The following is a 16,852-nucleotide window of genomic DNA, read 5'->3' as shown; positions in this document are numbered from 1 at the left end:
TTCTGCTGTAGGTCTAATTCCCAGACATTCTGCATTGTTAACGATATCCTGCTTTTGCTTTAATGTATAATGTTTATAGTGACCACGTACAGAACCCGTTGGAGCACTCTCGGGTTCAAGATAATCAGACTCGTCATCTAGAGCAGCTTTCTTCGTAGGCGGTTCTTTTTGTGATTCATCCTCAGAATCATTAATTCGAAGTCGCTTCTGTGGACAGCCTACTGGCCTCTTTGGAGACGATTTCGGCAAGGGAGAGTCCCTCCACAAACTAGGCAGTGCCTCCTCGCTTGTTGCATAACGTATGATAAACTTATCCATCAAAATTATTACAGTACTAACAATATTATGTTTCACAACGACAGCTATCCAGTATATAAACTTTTGATAGTGGTGGGTATTTTATTTATACTTTATATTTTAATAGCTTGATTCGGCTAAAAAAATATAATTGGTTGTTGGTGTAGGCATTGTTACACATGAAACCACAGGTGTGACAGTTATGGCTTTGATTAGAAACCATGACCCCTGCTTTATATCATTAAACAATACATTGGAGAGTCGGTATAGATCAGTAAAATTCATTGGCATTGTGCAACAAAAGAAACCCCTTATCCCTGAGGCATTATATACCAAGGTTTAAACATAGTTATTGTTCTACTGGTAGTAAACCTCTATGTAGACGATAAATATTGATTGTGGGTACTAAATGTTCGGTACATCGTGTGCTCTTTTAATGAAATCCAGATGGCTGCATTTTATTTCCGAACACACATGTCAAAGAAATCCCACAAGTTTTATTATTAACAATTATCACCTAGACACCTTGAAATCTCTGACATACCAGTACATCAAAACAATCTTTGAGCAGTCTATTGTTTCGAGTCAGCAAGCTCTACTCATTTTGAAGCTACCCTCGGCTAGGTGGGGAGAAAAAAAAGAGAGAACCACAACAAATAGACCACCTTTATTTAATAAAAAAAAAAAACAACATATTAAACACACCGACTCCTATATTGCAACTTGCTTGTTATTTTTACCCTTCCTATGCATGCATACAACACTCACCCCATATGAAGCCTCTCACCTTTGGTGCTCTAAGATTAGCCATCATACATGTACCGGTATTTCTACTCTCGATACTAATGTTTCTGTCATAAAAATCTTAAAAATTATAATTCCAAAATCTTTTTATTTAGTTTACATTAATATCTTAATTACACAGAAATTAAGCTTGCGCGCGTTGGTAATGTAGATTTTAATGATCACCAATTAGCAGAGGGTTAAACTGTGGACTGCAAGATTATATAGTAATATGGCGGTTCTTTTGGAAATTACGCACACAATCGTGGCTCTAATACATGTATGGCTGTGTTTTCTGGTGGATGGACATGTATCACAGAGACAAAAGAGGCAAGTAATGCTTGTTTTTCATTCATTATCCTTTCCGTGGTGCTTGACAAAATACTTGTTTTACTTCATGGCAGCACATCGTCATGTGAGCTAACGGTGGGGGGGGGGGGGGGAGGGGGAATCTATCTTCAAATGTATGTTTTTGGACACCTAATTATGTATTCGGACGACAAAAAAAGTAATTATTTGTTTCAGTCCGAAAACATACGGTAAATACGGTAGCTATTATTCCTGGAATTTTTTAAATATAATAATGAAGGAAATAATACAGCACACTCTAGAAATGCTGGTCTAATTGCTCATGCTCAGCAATATGCAGGCAGCTAACATGGAAACAATGGCAATGATACATAGAAAGCTAAATTCAAGAATTTTTTAGTTTTTAATGATTAGTGCAGACATGCTCTCTTAAGTTATAATGAGAACCCCAAAATTGCCACAAAAAATGAATCAATCAGTGTAAATACCTTGTCTGACCAAGCCTGCACTTAGATCTTATTCCTAGTTTTAAGTTGCTCAAATGTAGCATTTTCTCTTAAATTTCCCATACCAGCCCGTGTTCAAAGGTTGTGTTTAGGTATGAAAAGAAATTTATATACATATTAGATGCAGAATAGGGTGATATTTACAGGAATTTCCCCCCCCCCCCCATAAAAACAGGGGCAGAAAATGGTCCTTATTCAATATAGTCCTTCCTTTATTTAAATGATGGCATGGTGGCTAGGGAAATTTGAATCTTTTGCATTAGAAATTTCACAACTATCATGAAAGGGGTGAGTGTCTCTGCCTTGGGTAGAAATTATACCACCAGTGAGTGCAATTTAGCATACTCAAGGGGAAGCCAAGTCTACCTGTTAGAGGTACTAGATTTACAGGGTTAAGAAATTATTGTGACCTTTGCACTTTTGACCCTGAAATTGTTAGGGTTGTTACTTACCTGAATTGCAAACCATCCACAAAGACTAGCAGGTGTCGACTGTGTACAACTCTAGTTACCATGCATAAATTAAACTGCAAACAGATGAATGGACAAGAACATAATATGATCTGCCTTATGTTGGGTATATGGAAAATAACAAAACTTACACAATACATCCTAGGGACCAGACATCTACTTCAAAACTATGGCCCTTCTTCCCCAGCACTTCTGGAGCAATGTAGTTTGGGGTTCCACACAGTGTCCTAAAATGAATAATTAAAACAACTGCAAAGGACTGATGCTTAAATTCATGACAAGATCATTTCTTCACTTCACCTGTTGAGAGATGAAACCACCTCTTGATATTTCTGAGCAATAACGAGATCTGTAAATCAGTGACTGTGGCAGCAATTAAAGACTGGCACTGTTTTCACTTAGGAGCAACCAGAGATCTTTAGAAATATTGATGAAAATTCCATGTAAATATAACTTTCCACAAAAAGTAGTGATAACATAATTTTCAAGATAGAACCATGGTGATCTTACTGGATGTCAGACTGGCATAATTTTTATTAAGGCCGAACAAGACAACACAAGATTTCTTGTAATGAAAACTCAATGTCAACAAGACATTACATTTAAGATAAGTAACAATTCAGGAAAAGTTGACATAATTTACATTTGGGACAAGTTAGACATCTTTAGAAGCCTTCATGTGAAAACCCCATATCTCTATATCTTTCTTTACAGAAGGTAAATATGTTTGCATTAGCATTTTATGGCATTTCAGCACAATCGTGGCACAAGACAAAGATGTTAAAATTATATAAAATGTATAAGAAATTTTAATAAAAATGAATGATAATGTAAAATATTTTAAAAACAAAATCACCACAAAAGAAAACATACATATACTGCATTCCCTGAAAAAGTCCACAATTTATTAGCATGGTATGCAGTTTATGTCAGTCAAACTACTTCTGTCTCGCTTGGGTGGAAAGCAAAACACTCAACAAAAATGTGCTCCACTGTCTAAGTATGCAAGCTTACCCTCAGGAGGTTTGTACGAGTCAAATGGTAACATTTCTTGTTTGAGTTCAATGTACTTTAACCAGTAAACACTATATGCATAGCCTCGGGTCAGGACCCAAGCTATGCATATAAACAGAGTATGCATTTAAGCGGAATTCATGTATATTTACAACGTACATGTACTTGTAAAATTGAAAATCATACAAACAAACCTCACATGCTATATAAATGTGTTTCAGTGTATTAAACATCTACGTATATATTGAATTCCACAATAAATGTAAATTCAGATAAACACTATAAACTGTTATTGCCGAAATTATTATTGACATGTGTATCGCTCTTTGGTAGCAAAATAGTATACACGTTGCTGATTTTTTAAAATACAGTTGGGGCAGACAATCTGGGTGGACAATAGTCTGCAAGTTAAAAAATCAGTCATATGGTTCGCACACATACATGCCAACACCTGGCGAGGAAAAAGTGTAATCAAAGTGGACAAAAAGAGTAATCCAGGCAGAAAAAGAGTAATCCACATGTAACATGATACAAATTCAATCAGAATATGTACAAAATGATTTATTTATCCCTCTGGAATTTTAACATCAATTACTGCTTCAAGTGTTCATATATAACACTCTGAGCTTTAAAAAGTAACAGACTCTCATACTGCATTTCATAACACTTTGTACCAGCTGAGACTTTAAATGTTTTGCACACCAGTAGAGATCCAAGTGCTGGGTTACAAAGCCTGGATCTGAATTCAGTTTTACTTTGCTTAACAATGCTGAACAATCTCTCACAGTCAGCATTAGAATGGTCAAGAACCAATATTAATTTCATAACCTGACAAAAAAGAAAAAATTTATATCTTCCAGTTATTGGATCATTTAGCTGGGAAATAAGATGAAAAAAATCAACTCTGCATGAAGTACATTGTCAGGTAGAGTGCCAACTTGATACTTCAGGAGTTCTCCTTTAATTTATCAGCAGCCTTTCCTGCAGCACGGTGCATCATATGACAGAGACAACCTGATATGAACATAACTCCATTATGAATTCTAGTCATTGCTGATGCATTATCAGCTTAAAACCCCATACAGTTCTGCAAACTTGTTTATTCAAAGCATTATCATAAATTAAAAATTGTTTTCTCCAGTGAAATCTACTGTTAATTCTGGTAATGAAGGAAGAGCACTCTGACTTTGCCCTTTTCGTTATCAAAGTCTCTTACACAGACTGGGTACAACATTTGTCATAATCACTACTCCTGACTGTTGCAATACTAAACGGCCCAATTTTCATGGCTTCTGCAATTTTAAGTGAAGTGTCTTCTGCTAAACACCTAACAATATTAGATGATTTTGTTCTTGCACATGCATATTTTCAGGAAACATCCTACTGAACAAAGGACCAATGTAGTCTTCTATCGCTAGGGGTAGTCTGTGCTCCATTAAGAACTCAGTACATAACGCCTTTGCATTTATAAAATGCATGTGCACAATTTAGTTCTGCTGTAAAAAAAGTTACCTTAGTATTGGAGTTAGTAAAACGAGCTAATTCAATGTTTCTTTGTTTAACCACCATGACCAATATTAAAATCCTTTCCACACAAGGGGCATGAAGCTGCCCTAGAATAGAACATTGTAATATGTAATTCATGTATTGATCTCTGAATAAATTTTTCGTCTTTTCTAATCCATCTGTGAAATTATTTGAAAAACATTTTTGCTCTAACACACACATCGACTAGAATAAATCAGTCTTGACTTTTAGTGCCAAATACCTATAGACTGGTTCTGTACCAGATATGAATTTTCACAAAGAATCTGCAAGCAAAGATTACAAGCTAGAAAACCAGTCTGTTCTCCTAACTAAGCCATACAGCTGCTATAAATAGAAACCGAGGTCAAAAGTTTGAAAGTAGGACCAGCCTGTTTCTTGGAAATAGGGCAGCTGATATAAATTGAACTTAAAACTTAGGAAAGTGCACGTAAGTCTACAGACAAGCATACTCTTATGACATAGTTAGATAGAAGCAGTATTTTTTGTCTATGTGATTAACTGGATGTTAATAAAAATGAAAAACAATTAGGTTTTTTTAAAGGTTTATATTCTGAATACAATTATGCATAAGGTGTAATTTAGTGGGAAAAAAAGCGTAATCGTTGGCATGTATGTGCACCCATTTGCTTCAAGAAACGCTCTAATAGTCTCCAGACTTTTAATGGTAGTAGCAAAGTTTGGTGGCGTGACAGAGAAATAGTTGGTAGACTCATCTGGCTGCTGCCAGCTGGCAATAATTTCTAGCTCTAGAGTCTGTACACTGGCATTAATAATGCCTTAGCTGATGAGTGCAAAGGTTGGCCTGGGTACCAGTCTACAATTTTCTACGATCTTTGGGATAGCAGTCTACGTGTAAACAGCCTCGACCTCCACTTTAGATATCTGGACCATGGTTATGCAAGTAAGCAGTGTCAAATATGAATAAAGTCAATGGTTGAGACCAACAAATTGTGTGCAATTAACAGATTTATGCATTTAACCGATACTATGCCTATTAATGAAGGAAAAATGGGACCATACTTTTGCTATGCACTTAAGCGATCTATGCAATTAAGTGGAGCCGACAGTTTCTATATTAATATTCTTGTTACATGCCAATCCTTAGAGTAGTATAAGTGCAACAACAACAATTATTAAGTGGCAAAAAAGTGTAATCTGACTAATCTATATATTACAAGCCATAATTACAGGAGACTAGAATCTGCAGCTTGTTAAAATTCTGGTCACAAATGGGTAAAATCCATGTGGATCAGTACTAGCATACAATACAAAACACTGGCAAATTATATACGACACTAAGAACTAGTCAACACATCCAACTTTCTCAGAATAAGTGTGAAGTCTGCAAATTCTGCACCAAGTCTCAGTATGTGTTTAGTGAGGGCTGTATTGCATTTCTCTCATTCTATTTAAATCATAAATCACTGTTCATTTGTCAACAGTTGTTAGCCATGCTTTCAAATAATAGGAAATAATTTTCAAGGAAATCTTTATGGTAACTGGTGGGGTAAATGCGTTGGAAAGTTTGTCAGTTACCAGGTAGAGAAAGCTATCGAGTTCCTAGAAAACCCGCATGGGCTTGGCACAAGCACATCATCTGGTACAGTTTTCCAAGAGCTCTATATCAGCTAGGTCACCAACAAACCATTCAACTATTCGTACAAGCCATCTATATAATAACTACCTTTTTTATGCGAGTATATAGTAGATTTCTATTCTTTGACTGCTTTTGACAAGTTGCATGGTAGCATTAATACATTTCCACAAAAACCTAGATAGACTGGACAGATTCATAGATTAAAGCATCAGGTCAAAAACTGGGGTCATTTAGACACCCCCACCCCTAAGTGAGCAGTCTTAGTTGGGTTAGACTATGTGGAGGCTTTGGAAAATCAGCATCTCCTTTTGCAAGCCTTCCTTACTGGAGTATAAATTTCTCCCCTCCAGAATTTAATCTGGACACTTGATTTTACTTTGTTTCCTCCCTGTACACTACTTGGGGAGAAAGAAAAAAAGCAATATAACCACCTCTGGTAGAGTGATCTCCCTTGATATAGGTAATCGCACCCAAATCCAGTTTGTACTTCAGTTACCTTTGCCAATACTTAACTTTTGCAAAAGGGAAACTTTTCCCTCCTTTAAATCCAACTGCTGCCAAATGAGCCAGGGAGGCAAGTTCATATGATTTTGGCTAATTTTCATATTTAGAATGGATTGAATGAGAGAGCCTGCACAGAGATATTCCCTTTCCCTCTCTTAGAGGCAAGAATCTATCGATGATAGAATTATTGAAATGAAAACAATGTTGATTTGGTAAAATTATCTACACCAGCAATTTTAATTATCTTTACCTTTTTCTTTCTCCTTCAAAGCCAACCCTTGTTGCCAGGCCAAAGTCACCAATTTTGATCTCCATGTCATCATTGAGGAAGAGGTTGCCAAGCTTCAGGTCACGATGTATGACATTGTTGGAATGGAGATACTGACATGACAAGATAACCTGTCGAACAAAGTAGCGTGTCTCTGGCTCAGTGATTGCTTTTCTTCTCTTGTGCAATTCCATTAGTGACTGTGGATGAATAGCAGAATAAAGTACAGCATATAAAAAGACATGTGGTACAGAATTCAATGTAAAAACATAAGTGTTGTAATGGGCAGGAAATCATGCCTCAATTTTTTATTCTTGTAATTTTATATAGAGTTCATTAATCATAAAAAAACTCTCAGTGGTAAAGCTGGGTGGGTGATTGTCCTAATGACACTACCCTTAGTTTGTGGATATCAAAGACATAGATAACATTTTAGCTAGCTGGGCAGACCTGCAAACCCTGACTAGTCCGTCTCAGTAATGCAGTTAAAAAAAAAAAATCTGTAAGATTGACCAGTTTTCAGTAAGGTGAAATAAAATATCAAACTGCTATTGTAAAGCTGGAAAATGTAATTAAAAGTTAGGTATTCGAAACATGCAGCGACAATAAACATGTTCAGCTGAAAAGTTTGTAAAGTACATGTAGGTTTTATTAACCACTAGTACAGTTGCACAAACTTTAGTTTCAAACCCTATGCAGCTCAAAGGCTTGTTTCTATTTCTCAACTTAACGTAATTCTGGAAATTCTTTTACCATTTCATATGGAGACTTTAACCATATCTCTCGCCAAGATACTCAAATTGGCACATTACCAGCTTTTATTCACAAGAATCTCAATACTCCTTTTTATTCTTCTGTGTTAACAATTTTCAGGAGGCTTATTTTCTCTTTCTTCTTAAACATGCATTCTCTTGCTGGACACCATTAAATTCTTTTTATATATAATCAACAGTTTGATCATGCAGACGCTTCCAACAAATAGCTGCAGTTTAAAGCATCTGGTGAGCTGCTGTAAAGTTAGTCTGGTTCCCTGACTAATTTCATTAATTCTAATATGCCCAGATCGGAATCAAACAAGGATGAACCAATTATCGGATTTTTCTGTCGTTTTTTTTTTGCTTCTAGGCAGTTAAGTCCGTATTTTAAGAGTAATTTTCATAAGACTTATGGCAAAATTGTAAGGGTTGGCAGGTCTGAGTTGGGTGGGTGTTGTCAACATTTATGGTCTATATGAATTTATTCCTTCATACCTATCATCATCCAATACTAAAAGCAATGCCTGATATGATTCCCAGTTATATTTCCTATTCACATCCAAACTGATCATAAATGATCTTTTACTCTCTAAATTCATTATGTTATGCAATGAATCCATGTACAACTATCCTAGGTTTCTGCCTTGTTTCTGTGTGGCACATATGAAACAATGTTATCTCGCTTTATGGTCGCTTACTGTATCACATATTTTTAATGCTAAACATTTTGTATTGCAAATTTTGACCTCTTAGACATATTTGTTGCATGCACAGTTAAGCTAATACTCAAAGAATCTAGTTTTTTAATCACAATTATTATGGCGTGGTTCTGTTGTTATTGGTAGCAAGGTATAATTGCCCCTGTAAGCAAGCGCTTGCAGAATTCCAAGGGAAGTATAAAAAGACTTGTTAGCCTGAGCATGTACCTGGTTTTGTTTCCGATTTTATGTTAATAGTTCTGCATGTTCAGACAGTGCATAGGAAAGTAGTTATATTTTAGAATGAAGCACATACAAGGCAGTGCGCAAAGAAAAAGTAGCATTTGCTTATTATTTTTCTGCAAATCATCAATATACAGTTACTCTAAGATGTCTTTATAAATACTTGATAGGAAAAACAACATTTTTCAAATAGTAAACTTGGGACAGATCTAAAATTAAGATTTGAAATCTGTATAATCCTATCCTCCTAGGATATTTATTAATTCATTGCTGTGGTTAAATCAGCAACTTTAGCTTAAATATTTGTTAAATTGTAATCAGTCTTCGTTTTATCCCATGTCCTCTTTCAGTACAGATTTCCAACTTTATCAGAGAATCACAGTGACCTCTTTTAGCATAGATTTCTAACTTTATCAGAGAATCACATTGACCTCTGCAGGCTTCCTGCTGACTTACCACAAATTCCATGACCATTTCAAAACTTTTCCAGGGCCATTTCACAAAGTTCAAGTACCACAATATCTTGTATTATGAAATTCAACTGTGTCATGTTTGAATCAAATTTCATTTAATTGATGCATGGCGTTCTATTAAATTAGCTTTTATTAACTTCCATTGCCATACATTCCACAACTTTTTCCAGGTTTCGAGAAATTCCATAACTTTCCAAGGAAGCTGACATTTATATTTTACATTCCAAACATTTTCCAGGAATTGTGAGAACCCTGCATCTGTGAATATAGGTCACAGTTTAACTGGGCCTTTAATCTAATAGAGTTTATCAGCCAGAAAGAGCATAGCAAATCAATGAGGTCAGTGCTATCCCATCTGAAAGCTGAAGTATTTTGTGAAATGGTCAATAAAACATAAAACTGATGCTTATATTATTTGCAGTCAATGAAAGAAATAATTATATTTGATTATTAGAGAAATAATTTTAGAACTAAAACTGCAAGCAAGTTATTAAGGACATTTCCAATTTTGATGATGTTCACAATGTAGGTATCATGATTAAATGTAGCTACGATGTCGTAGCCTCAACTTGATTTTGTTGTGGTTGAGGCTACGAACTGATCCCATATCATGTAATGGAGCAAAAAATATCATCACTAAAGTCAGAAAAACAAACAGTGTAGAAATCAACTACATAAGTATAATCATGCTGTGAAAGAAGTTTGGCTTATTTTGAATTTATTAAGTCCTTACATGACAAAATAAATTGGCATGGTTACTCTAGCCTTATACTGTCCGCCATGACAGATAACGCGAGACTCTCGCCGTGACCCCTTTTCTACGTAAGGCTTGTCAGACCATATTTTAGATATTCTATGCTATATTATTATCAATCAAGTGCGAATAATCGCTTCTTGGTGAATTTCAAAGTTGCCAATAAACCGTATTTAGTTTTAATTTCTGACCCAAACGGCGCCAAATTTTTACTACGATTTGTTTACATTTCCAAATAAGGCGTCAATGTCCTTATATGGCACACAAACAAACGAGGCTGAGAACGGAAGTAATCATTATTTGAAATAATATGGCGGACGATCTAAACGAAAATATCGGCTAGAAAAGGTAAACGGGATTTTACAACTATTTCTACAATGATTTTCGATACTTCCGGTAATAAATAAGAGGACTACTCAATTTATTGGATTATATGCAAGGAATATGTTTAAAGTGTTATTATTAGGCTAAAAGAGCGCCGGGTGTGAATCACACCCGGCTTGCTCCATTAACACGTATATGCTCATGTTAGTACCCTGTCCACGAGGTACGAGTAAGGGTACTAATATTAGCACTAGATTAAATGCTGTTCAGAAAGAGAGTAGTCATTGGCGTTCACTTTACTGAGAAATAATAACTACATGCATGAAAAATCAAGGAGAGATCAGAATGAAAAAAGTAGTGCATCAAATTATTTTTCACTATGTATTGTGTCCTGAATGTTATATTCCAAATCAGAGAAATATGATGCCAATCTTTTACATTTTCCATTATGCACGGAAAAAACATATGATGTAATTCACATGAAGGAACCAACTAAAATGAAAACCCTGACAATTAATTATCCATGCATCACTTTTAAAATCATCAAAATATGTAAGACTGGATTATAAAATACTATTATCATTTATTAATTTGAAAACTGGGTTCTCAGTTAACTTTCAAAAGTGTATTGGTTTTTTTTATTTATTTCCCACTCGATTTATATACAAGAAAGAAAAAAAATATTCAGTTAACTTGGTGTCACAATGTTACAGCTTAGATTCTTATAAACTACTGGCAGCAAGTGGAAAAACAGCCAACACTGTTTACATTCAGCAGTCTTCTTTTATACTTTAGGGATATAAAGACAATCCACCAAAACATACAGGAGACAAGTGAGTTACACTTTATGACTAGATTAGATACCTTTAATGCAATCTGTGCCTTCTGTACACAGATATATGACATTAACTGATTACCATGAATGTGAGGTGAATACAAGTTCACACGCAACATGTACTGACCCTTCTCCTGCATAGTTCAAGAAGGATATAAACATTATCTGGATCCTCGAAGAAGGAATGGAATTTTACAATGTGCTTGTGACAGACACTTCTGTGAATGCTGATCTCTTGTGTCATCTGTCAAAAAAGAAAATACCAATGAATCAAATGTCGTGACACACAAAGCAGTGCATTATCACATAATATTTTTCCTGTCTAGTTTGAAACATGGCAATAAAACCTGTCAATACTTGAGAATGCTTTTTTGAATTTATTTTTCTTGTGCCAGCATGCCTATCAGCCCATCAGCTTTAAAAATCTGCGGCCAACTTTCAAAACCAAAGGCTGGGTAGTAAAAGTAAAGCTGTTAAAACTGACAAGGGGGGAAAAAGTCCAACACTCTAATGTTTTCACATGGACAATTTATTGTTGATGAAAGTGGTTATTTTTGCTTCAATAAAACTAAATTACATAAAATCATCTATACCATTCAATTCTTTCTATAAACTGTTTAAGTGTTTTTTGCCTTTTGTGTTACCCATTTCATCCAAAAGATTGGTTTTTATTCTGATTCAGAAGTCTTCATTGTTCAAGATTAGCAACCAATAATATATTACTGACCCACTAATGGCACAATTAAAATCAGTTTACTATCTACTTATGTAACAGTATACAATAAATAAGAATCAGATCTTTGCTCCTACCTTATCCTTCTGGTGTTGCTTGACCAACACAGACTTGGACACAATCTTTCCTGCAAAAATTTCCTTGGTTTCCAAATCCTGTAGCTCGTAACATCTTGCAAACCCACCCTAAAAGTGAGAGGTGAAATTAACTAATTAATTTCATGCAGTAAAGTAAAACCTTCATTACTGATAACAAGTCTTAAGCAGAGTGACATGTGATGCAAATACTCAAGAAAACATCCAGAATAACCAACAGCATGGAATAGTTCGATCTAGTAAACAAATTATCATTAACTGCAAGTTTTTCAAACTCACAGATACAAAAAGGATAAGCAAGAACAATGATGAAATGAAATTCTTGACAACATGGCATATTCACTAATTTTGTTTAATTCCATAATTATAACTAGTGTTCTCTTTTAATCTTGAGTAAATATAATATCCCTGTCTTGGAAGGCTTCTACTTCTTGAAATCTGCCTCTATATCACTGGGACCAAAGCACAATCTACTTCAAGGGACGAGACTAAGGCATTTATAAAATGGGCTGTTAACATTTGCCGGGGTTTTCCTCAAAGAAGTTGACTGAATCCCCTCTTAAAAATGAAACACAGTTGATCGGCTGTGTAACAAGACCCTGATGTTCAAAACACACAAAAACATACTACACAGCCTATGTTAACTCAAAACCCCTTGATTAAAAAATTATACCACACCAGCTTAGCACATATTTGAAAACTTCAAGGGAAAATCCCCATCTGAATTTCTGAGCATGGTAGGAAGAATATTTTTAAAAAGATACAAGGAAATGCATGGTTACATTAACTTAATACACAGACTTCATCAGGAAATTCAAACACACTCAAGGACAAGAAGCTAAACTGGGAATGCCTTATTTGGATTAATTTGAAGTATGTTTTTTTAAAGAAATCAAGAAAAATGTATTAATACTGAAGAAAGTTTAAGTAGCTTCTTTTCTTTCAGGATGCATGTCATCCTTCTAACCAATTTTGGCATTCCAGCGAACTGAAATGTATGTAAATAGAATTTGAAAATGTGACCATTTGCTACTGTCAGAATTTGAATTTATAAAGAAAAAATACACAAGAGTTAAAAAAGTCCAGCTAAAGCATTGATATTGGCTGTCAAGTGTAAGATATTCCTGAAAATTTGAATTCTTATTCCAGTGTTAGTTGAAGCAGGTTTTTGTAACTAATATTGGACTCAAAAGTCCAAAATATATTCAGTGGGGGAAGAAATATGTGATTATTTGTATGTAGTTGATGTATTTTTGTTTATTTGACAGATTTTTGTAATGAAAAACAGAAAAGTATAATATAATAATTGCTGCAAATGTTTTCAGATTATTGCAGCTATTACTGTGACCACTGACATACACATGAAATAACATTAACACTAATATTAATGGAGAACACTTTGATGTGACAATGAATATTGTGACATTCTCAAAGAAAAGTTGTAAATTTTATAAGTTTGTTAATTTTTCAAATGATTATTTTGTTTTATATTATGACAATATGGTCCACCAGGGGCAGCTATGATTGTATAATGCATTTTTGGGATCCCCAGATTGGAGCAGTGTCCTTCAAGACCCATTTAGGTATGACAACCAAAACCCTCTTTAGGAATTTTTTTTTATGAAGGACTAAAATCATGTATGGATATTTGTACTAATAATTAATATAATTTTTTTGTTGACCTTTGTATGTGGATGGTAGGTAAAATCTATCATATTTTGAACCATGATATTGAATCCGCTCTTTTATAAATGAAGTTGTACAGTCTTGCTCTAAATGTTCAAGACCTCGCTGAAAATTCTAGAAATACTAGTTACACAAGACTACAGTATATCCCCTAGGGGTGCAAGACTGAGAGTTGACAATCTTCTTGGTGTGAGAACTGGGGGTCAGATTGAGTAAAAACTGGGAAAATTGTACATGCCAGACAGAAAAATAGTTGAGAGCGACATCGGGCTATAGGATTTGATCAGCCATATATACTCAGGGATTGTCCTGGGCTTCGCCAATGTCGCAAATTGCGATTTTTTTTCCTTATTGGCGACAAAAATATCCCATCTGGCGATTTTTTTGGCGACATACTTTTTGGTTATTTAATTTGTACATAAAATCAATGATTTGGACTGGATAAATTAAAAGGCAGAACGAAAGGAAGCCACAAACTTGACTAAGCAATGCATTGGAATCAATCTGTTACACAAACGATCCTTTGTTCTTATTGACAACCCCATCTTTACAGTGCATTGTTACATCATAATCTGCTTATGCTGACATCTGGGCTGAGTACTGTATGCTGCGATAGTCAATCATGCTACCGTACTATACCTACAACTGACCGACTTCTGAAGACGCGAATAGAACAGATACAATTAATTGTATGGCTAATCCTTTTGGTTTTTTTTTTATACATATACCAATACAATAGTTTTGCTGAACCTTCATAGAAAACTGATAAGCTTTGAAGTACCGACTACTGTGTATAAATACAAAGCAAATGGAAAAAATCTAAATCACAATTACATCTGTCACCAGTGCGGCATTTTGCTCATTGATCTTTTCCTTTTGCCATCAGTCCTGATTTACGGCTGCAGAGACTTAAACTCCGCAACAAGAAATAGCAAAAAAGAACAGTTTTGCATAATTAATAATAATTATTTATTTCTCAAAATACAGGAGTGAAAGAATCCCTAAATTGGGTGTGAATTTATGCTTATATATACGGTCCAATATTGCCAGGTGTAGACTCGTGTAAGTTTCATTCGTGGGAATGGAGATCCTATTTTGCTTGTCGAGAAAATTTATACAGCATTCAGTGATCATTCTTGGGATTTAGGAAGCAATTCGCTACAAGCTTTGTGAAGCTAGCCATAAGGGGGGGGGGGGGGGGGCTGCTGAGAGACTACTGGTGTCACCAGTCATCACTGGAGACTGTAAACGTGGATTCAGTAAGATGAACCTCATAAAAACTGACATCAGAAATAAGCTCTGCATCTCATCTCTCGAGAATTTAATGAGAATCAGCATGTACAGATGTGAAAAATTAGACTTTGAAACTGCATTCAACAAGTGGGCAGCCCTAAAATCGCGACGGATCTTCATGTAACACTTTGTAACATTTTGTTAATGCTTGTTGTAATTAAAGTATTAACTAACCCATCTTTTGTAATTTTCATTGCCTGTTACATTAATAGACTAAATTAACACTTGGAAAAATGTACACTACTTGTTTTGGCGACACTTTTTGAAAATTGGCGACAAATTATTGAGGTTGGCGATTTTTTTGGCGACAGCTTTTTAAAAGCCAGGACCATCCCTGCTCAAGTCCTACACTGTAAAACCTCGACCTTGATACTCGTTTTTGGCATCGAGGTCTTACTGCTTCAATGACTGCACTGTAGTGTTTTGATGTCGACTGAGATTGTAATGAAAGTCAAATTTTCAGGAATATCTCACACTTGGCAGTCCATATTGGTACTTTTATACAAATTAAAGGTATAATGTATTAATCAGAGTTTACTTACTCTGATGTAATTTCCCTAAGAAATTAAAATTCTAACAAGGAAAAATACCAGTTTTCAAGTTTCACTGGCCTACATTTCAGTTGGCTGGAAATCGACGGAAGCCATGAATGCAGAAATTGGGTTAAGTATTATTCTTTAACAAAAAGAATAAAAATATATTATGCCTTTTGGAACTGTAAGCAACGTTTTGTTTCGTTCAAAGAAACATCCAGATCATGAACCTATTTAAACATACTTAGGCATACCTCGACTACTGTCACATTACAACAACTTCAATTATATGTCAAATGGAACATAAAAATGTGCCCATTTGCAAGTGTCATTTTCATTCCGAAAGGATAAAGACAGCACAGCAAGTATATTAATTACACATAAATTAGTGGAAGAGTGTCAATATAGGCGGCCAAGTGTGAGATATTCCTCAACTTTTGATTACTCACATGTGCTAGGTCTTACATTGTAGGACTAGATCTACCCCACCCCATCATAAATTTGATACAATGTCGACGTCTTACACAAAAAATGCATGTTATTAAGATTAGCTATAAACATTTTAAAGTTGACATTCCAAGTTTTCTCAACAGCCCATATTTGAATATTTTTAACGAAAATACCCAATGTTTTCCTTTCTTTAAATCGCTGAAAACATGTCCAGACATGAATTTCGAACAGCTGATGAATACTCAAGAAAACAATAATTACGTGCTATAGAGTACAAGAAGATATTTCTCCGATATATTTAAGACGCATTTGTACTATGTAAGCGACGTGCTTTCCTCACTGGCAGTGATAGCTCACCTTGCCAAGAAACCTTCCTTTCATGTATCGTTTGCCATTTGACGGGTTCACAATCAAGTCTGGAATATGATCTTTTTTAATTTCTTCTCTTCTAGTTGCACTGCCAGACATCTTAGATGGTTGTAAGAAATTTTTAAAGTTGTCAAGATGTTAAACATGAAAGTCTTTTAATATCACTGTGCCTCCTTTTTCCGATGTAATCTCTTTCGCTAGATTTCAAATTTGCCTGTACTTCGTTGATGTACATAACAAAATTTTGATTGGTCAATATTCAAGCAATCGAATTTTCATTGGCTTAGCCAAGCCGCCATCTGGCGGACAAGTTTA

At 35.1% G+C, this 16,852-nt stretch overlaps 1 protein-coding gene across 1 annotated transcript in view; it reads right to left on the bottom strand.

Annotated features, from left to right (window-relative positions):
- Positions 1–16,758, bottom strand: part of LOC149787720 (serine/threonine-protein kinase PLK1-like) — a 52,652-nt gene extending 35,894 nt beyond the window's left edge. Inside the window, exons 1-5 of the mRNA XM_089973919.1 lie at positions 16,526–16,758; positions 12,189–12,296; positions 11,506–11,622; positions 7,279–7,496; positions 2,497–2,592 (exon numbers count right to left, since the gene is read on the bottom strand). Coding sequence (XP_089830045.1) covers positions 2,497–2,592; positions 7,279–7,496; positions 11,506–11,622; positions 12,189–12,296; positions 16,526–16,636 — 650 coding nt within the window. The 5' untranslated portion in view covers positions 16,637–16,758. The remainder of the gene's footprint in view (positions 1–2,496; positions 2,593–7,278; positions 7,497–11,505; positions 11,623–12,188; positions 12,297–16,525) is intronic.
- Positions 16,759–16,852: the final 94 nt, after the last annotated feature.

Source organism: Sinohyriopsis cumingii, chromosome 11, assembly GCF_028554795.1.
Source record: "Sinohyriopsis cumingii isolate HCF-2022 chromosome 11, ASM2855479v2, whole genome shotgun sequence".
Taxonomy (NCBI): Eukaryota; Metazoa; Mollusca; class Bivalvia; order Unionida; family Unionidae; genus Sinohyriopsis; species Sinohyriopsis cumingii.
The sequence above is the reverse complement of the archived record's forward strand: the minus strand, read 5'-3'. Positions and strand labels throughout refer to the sequence as shown.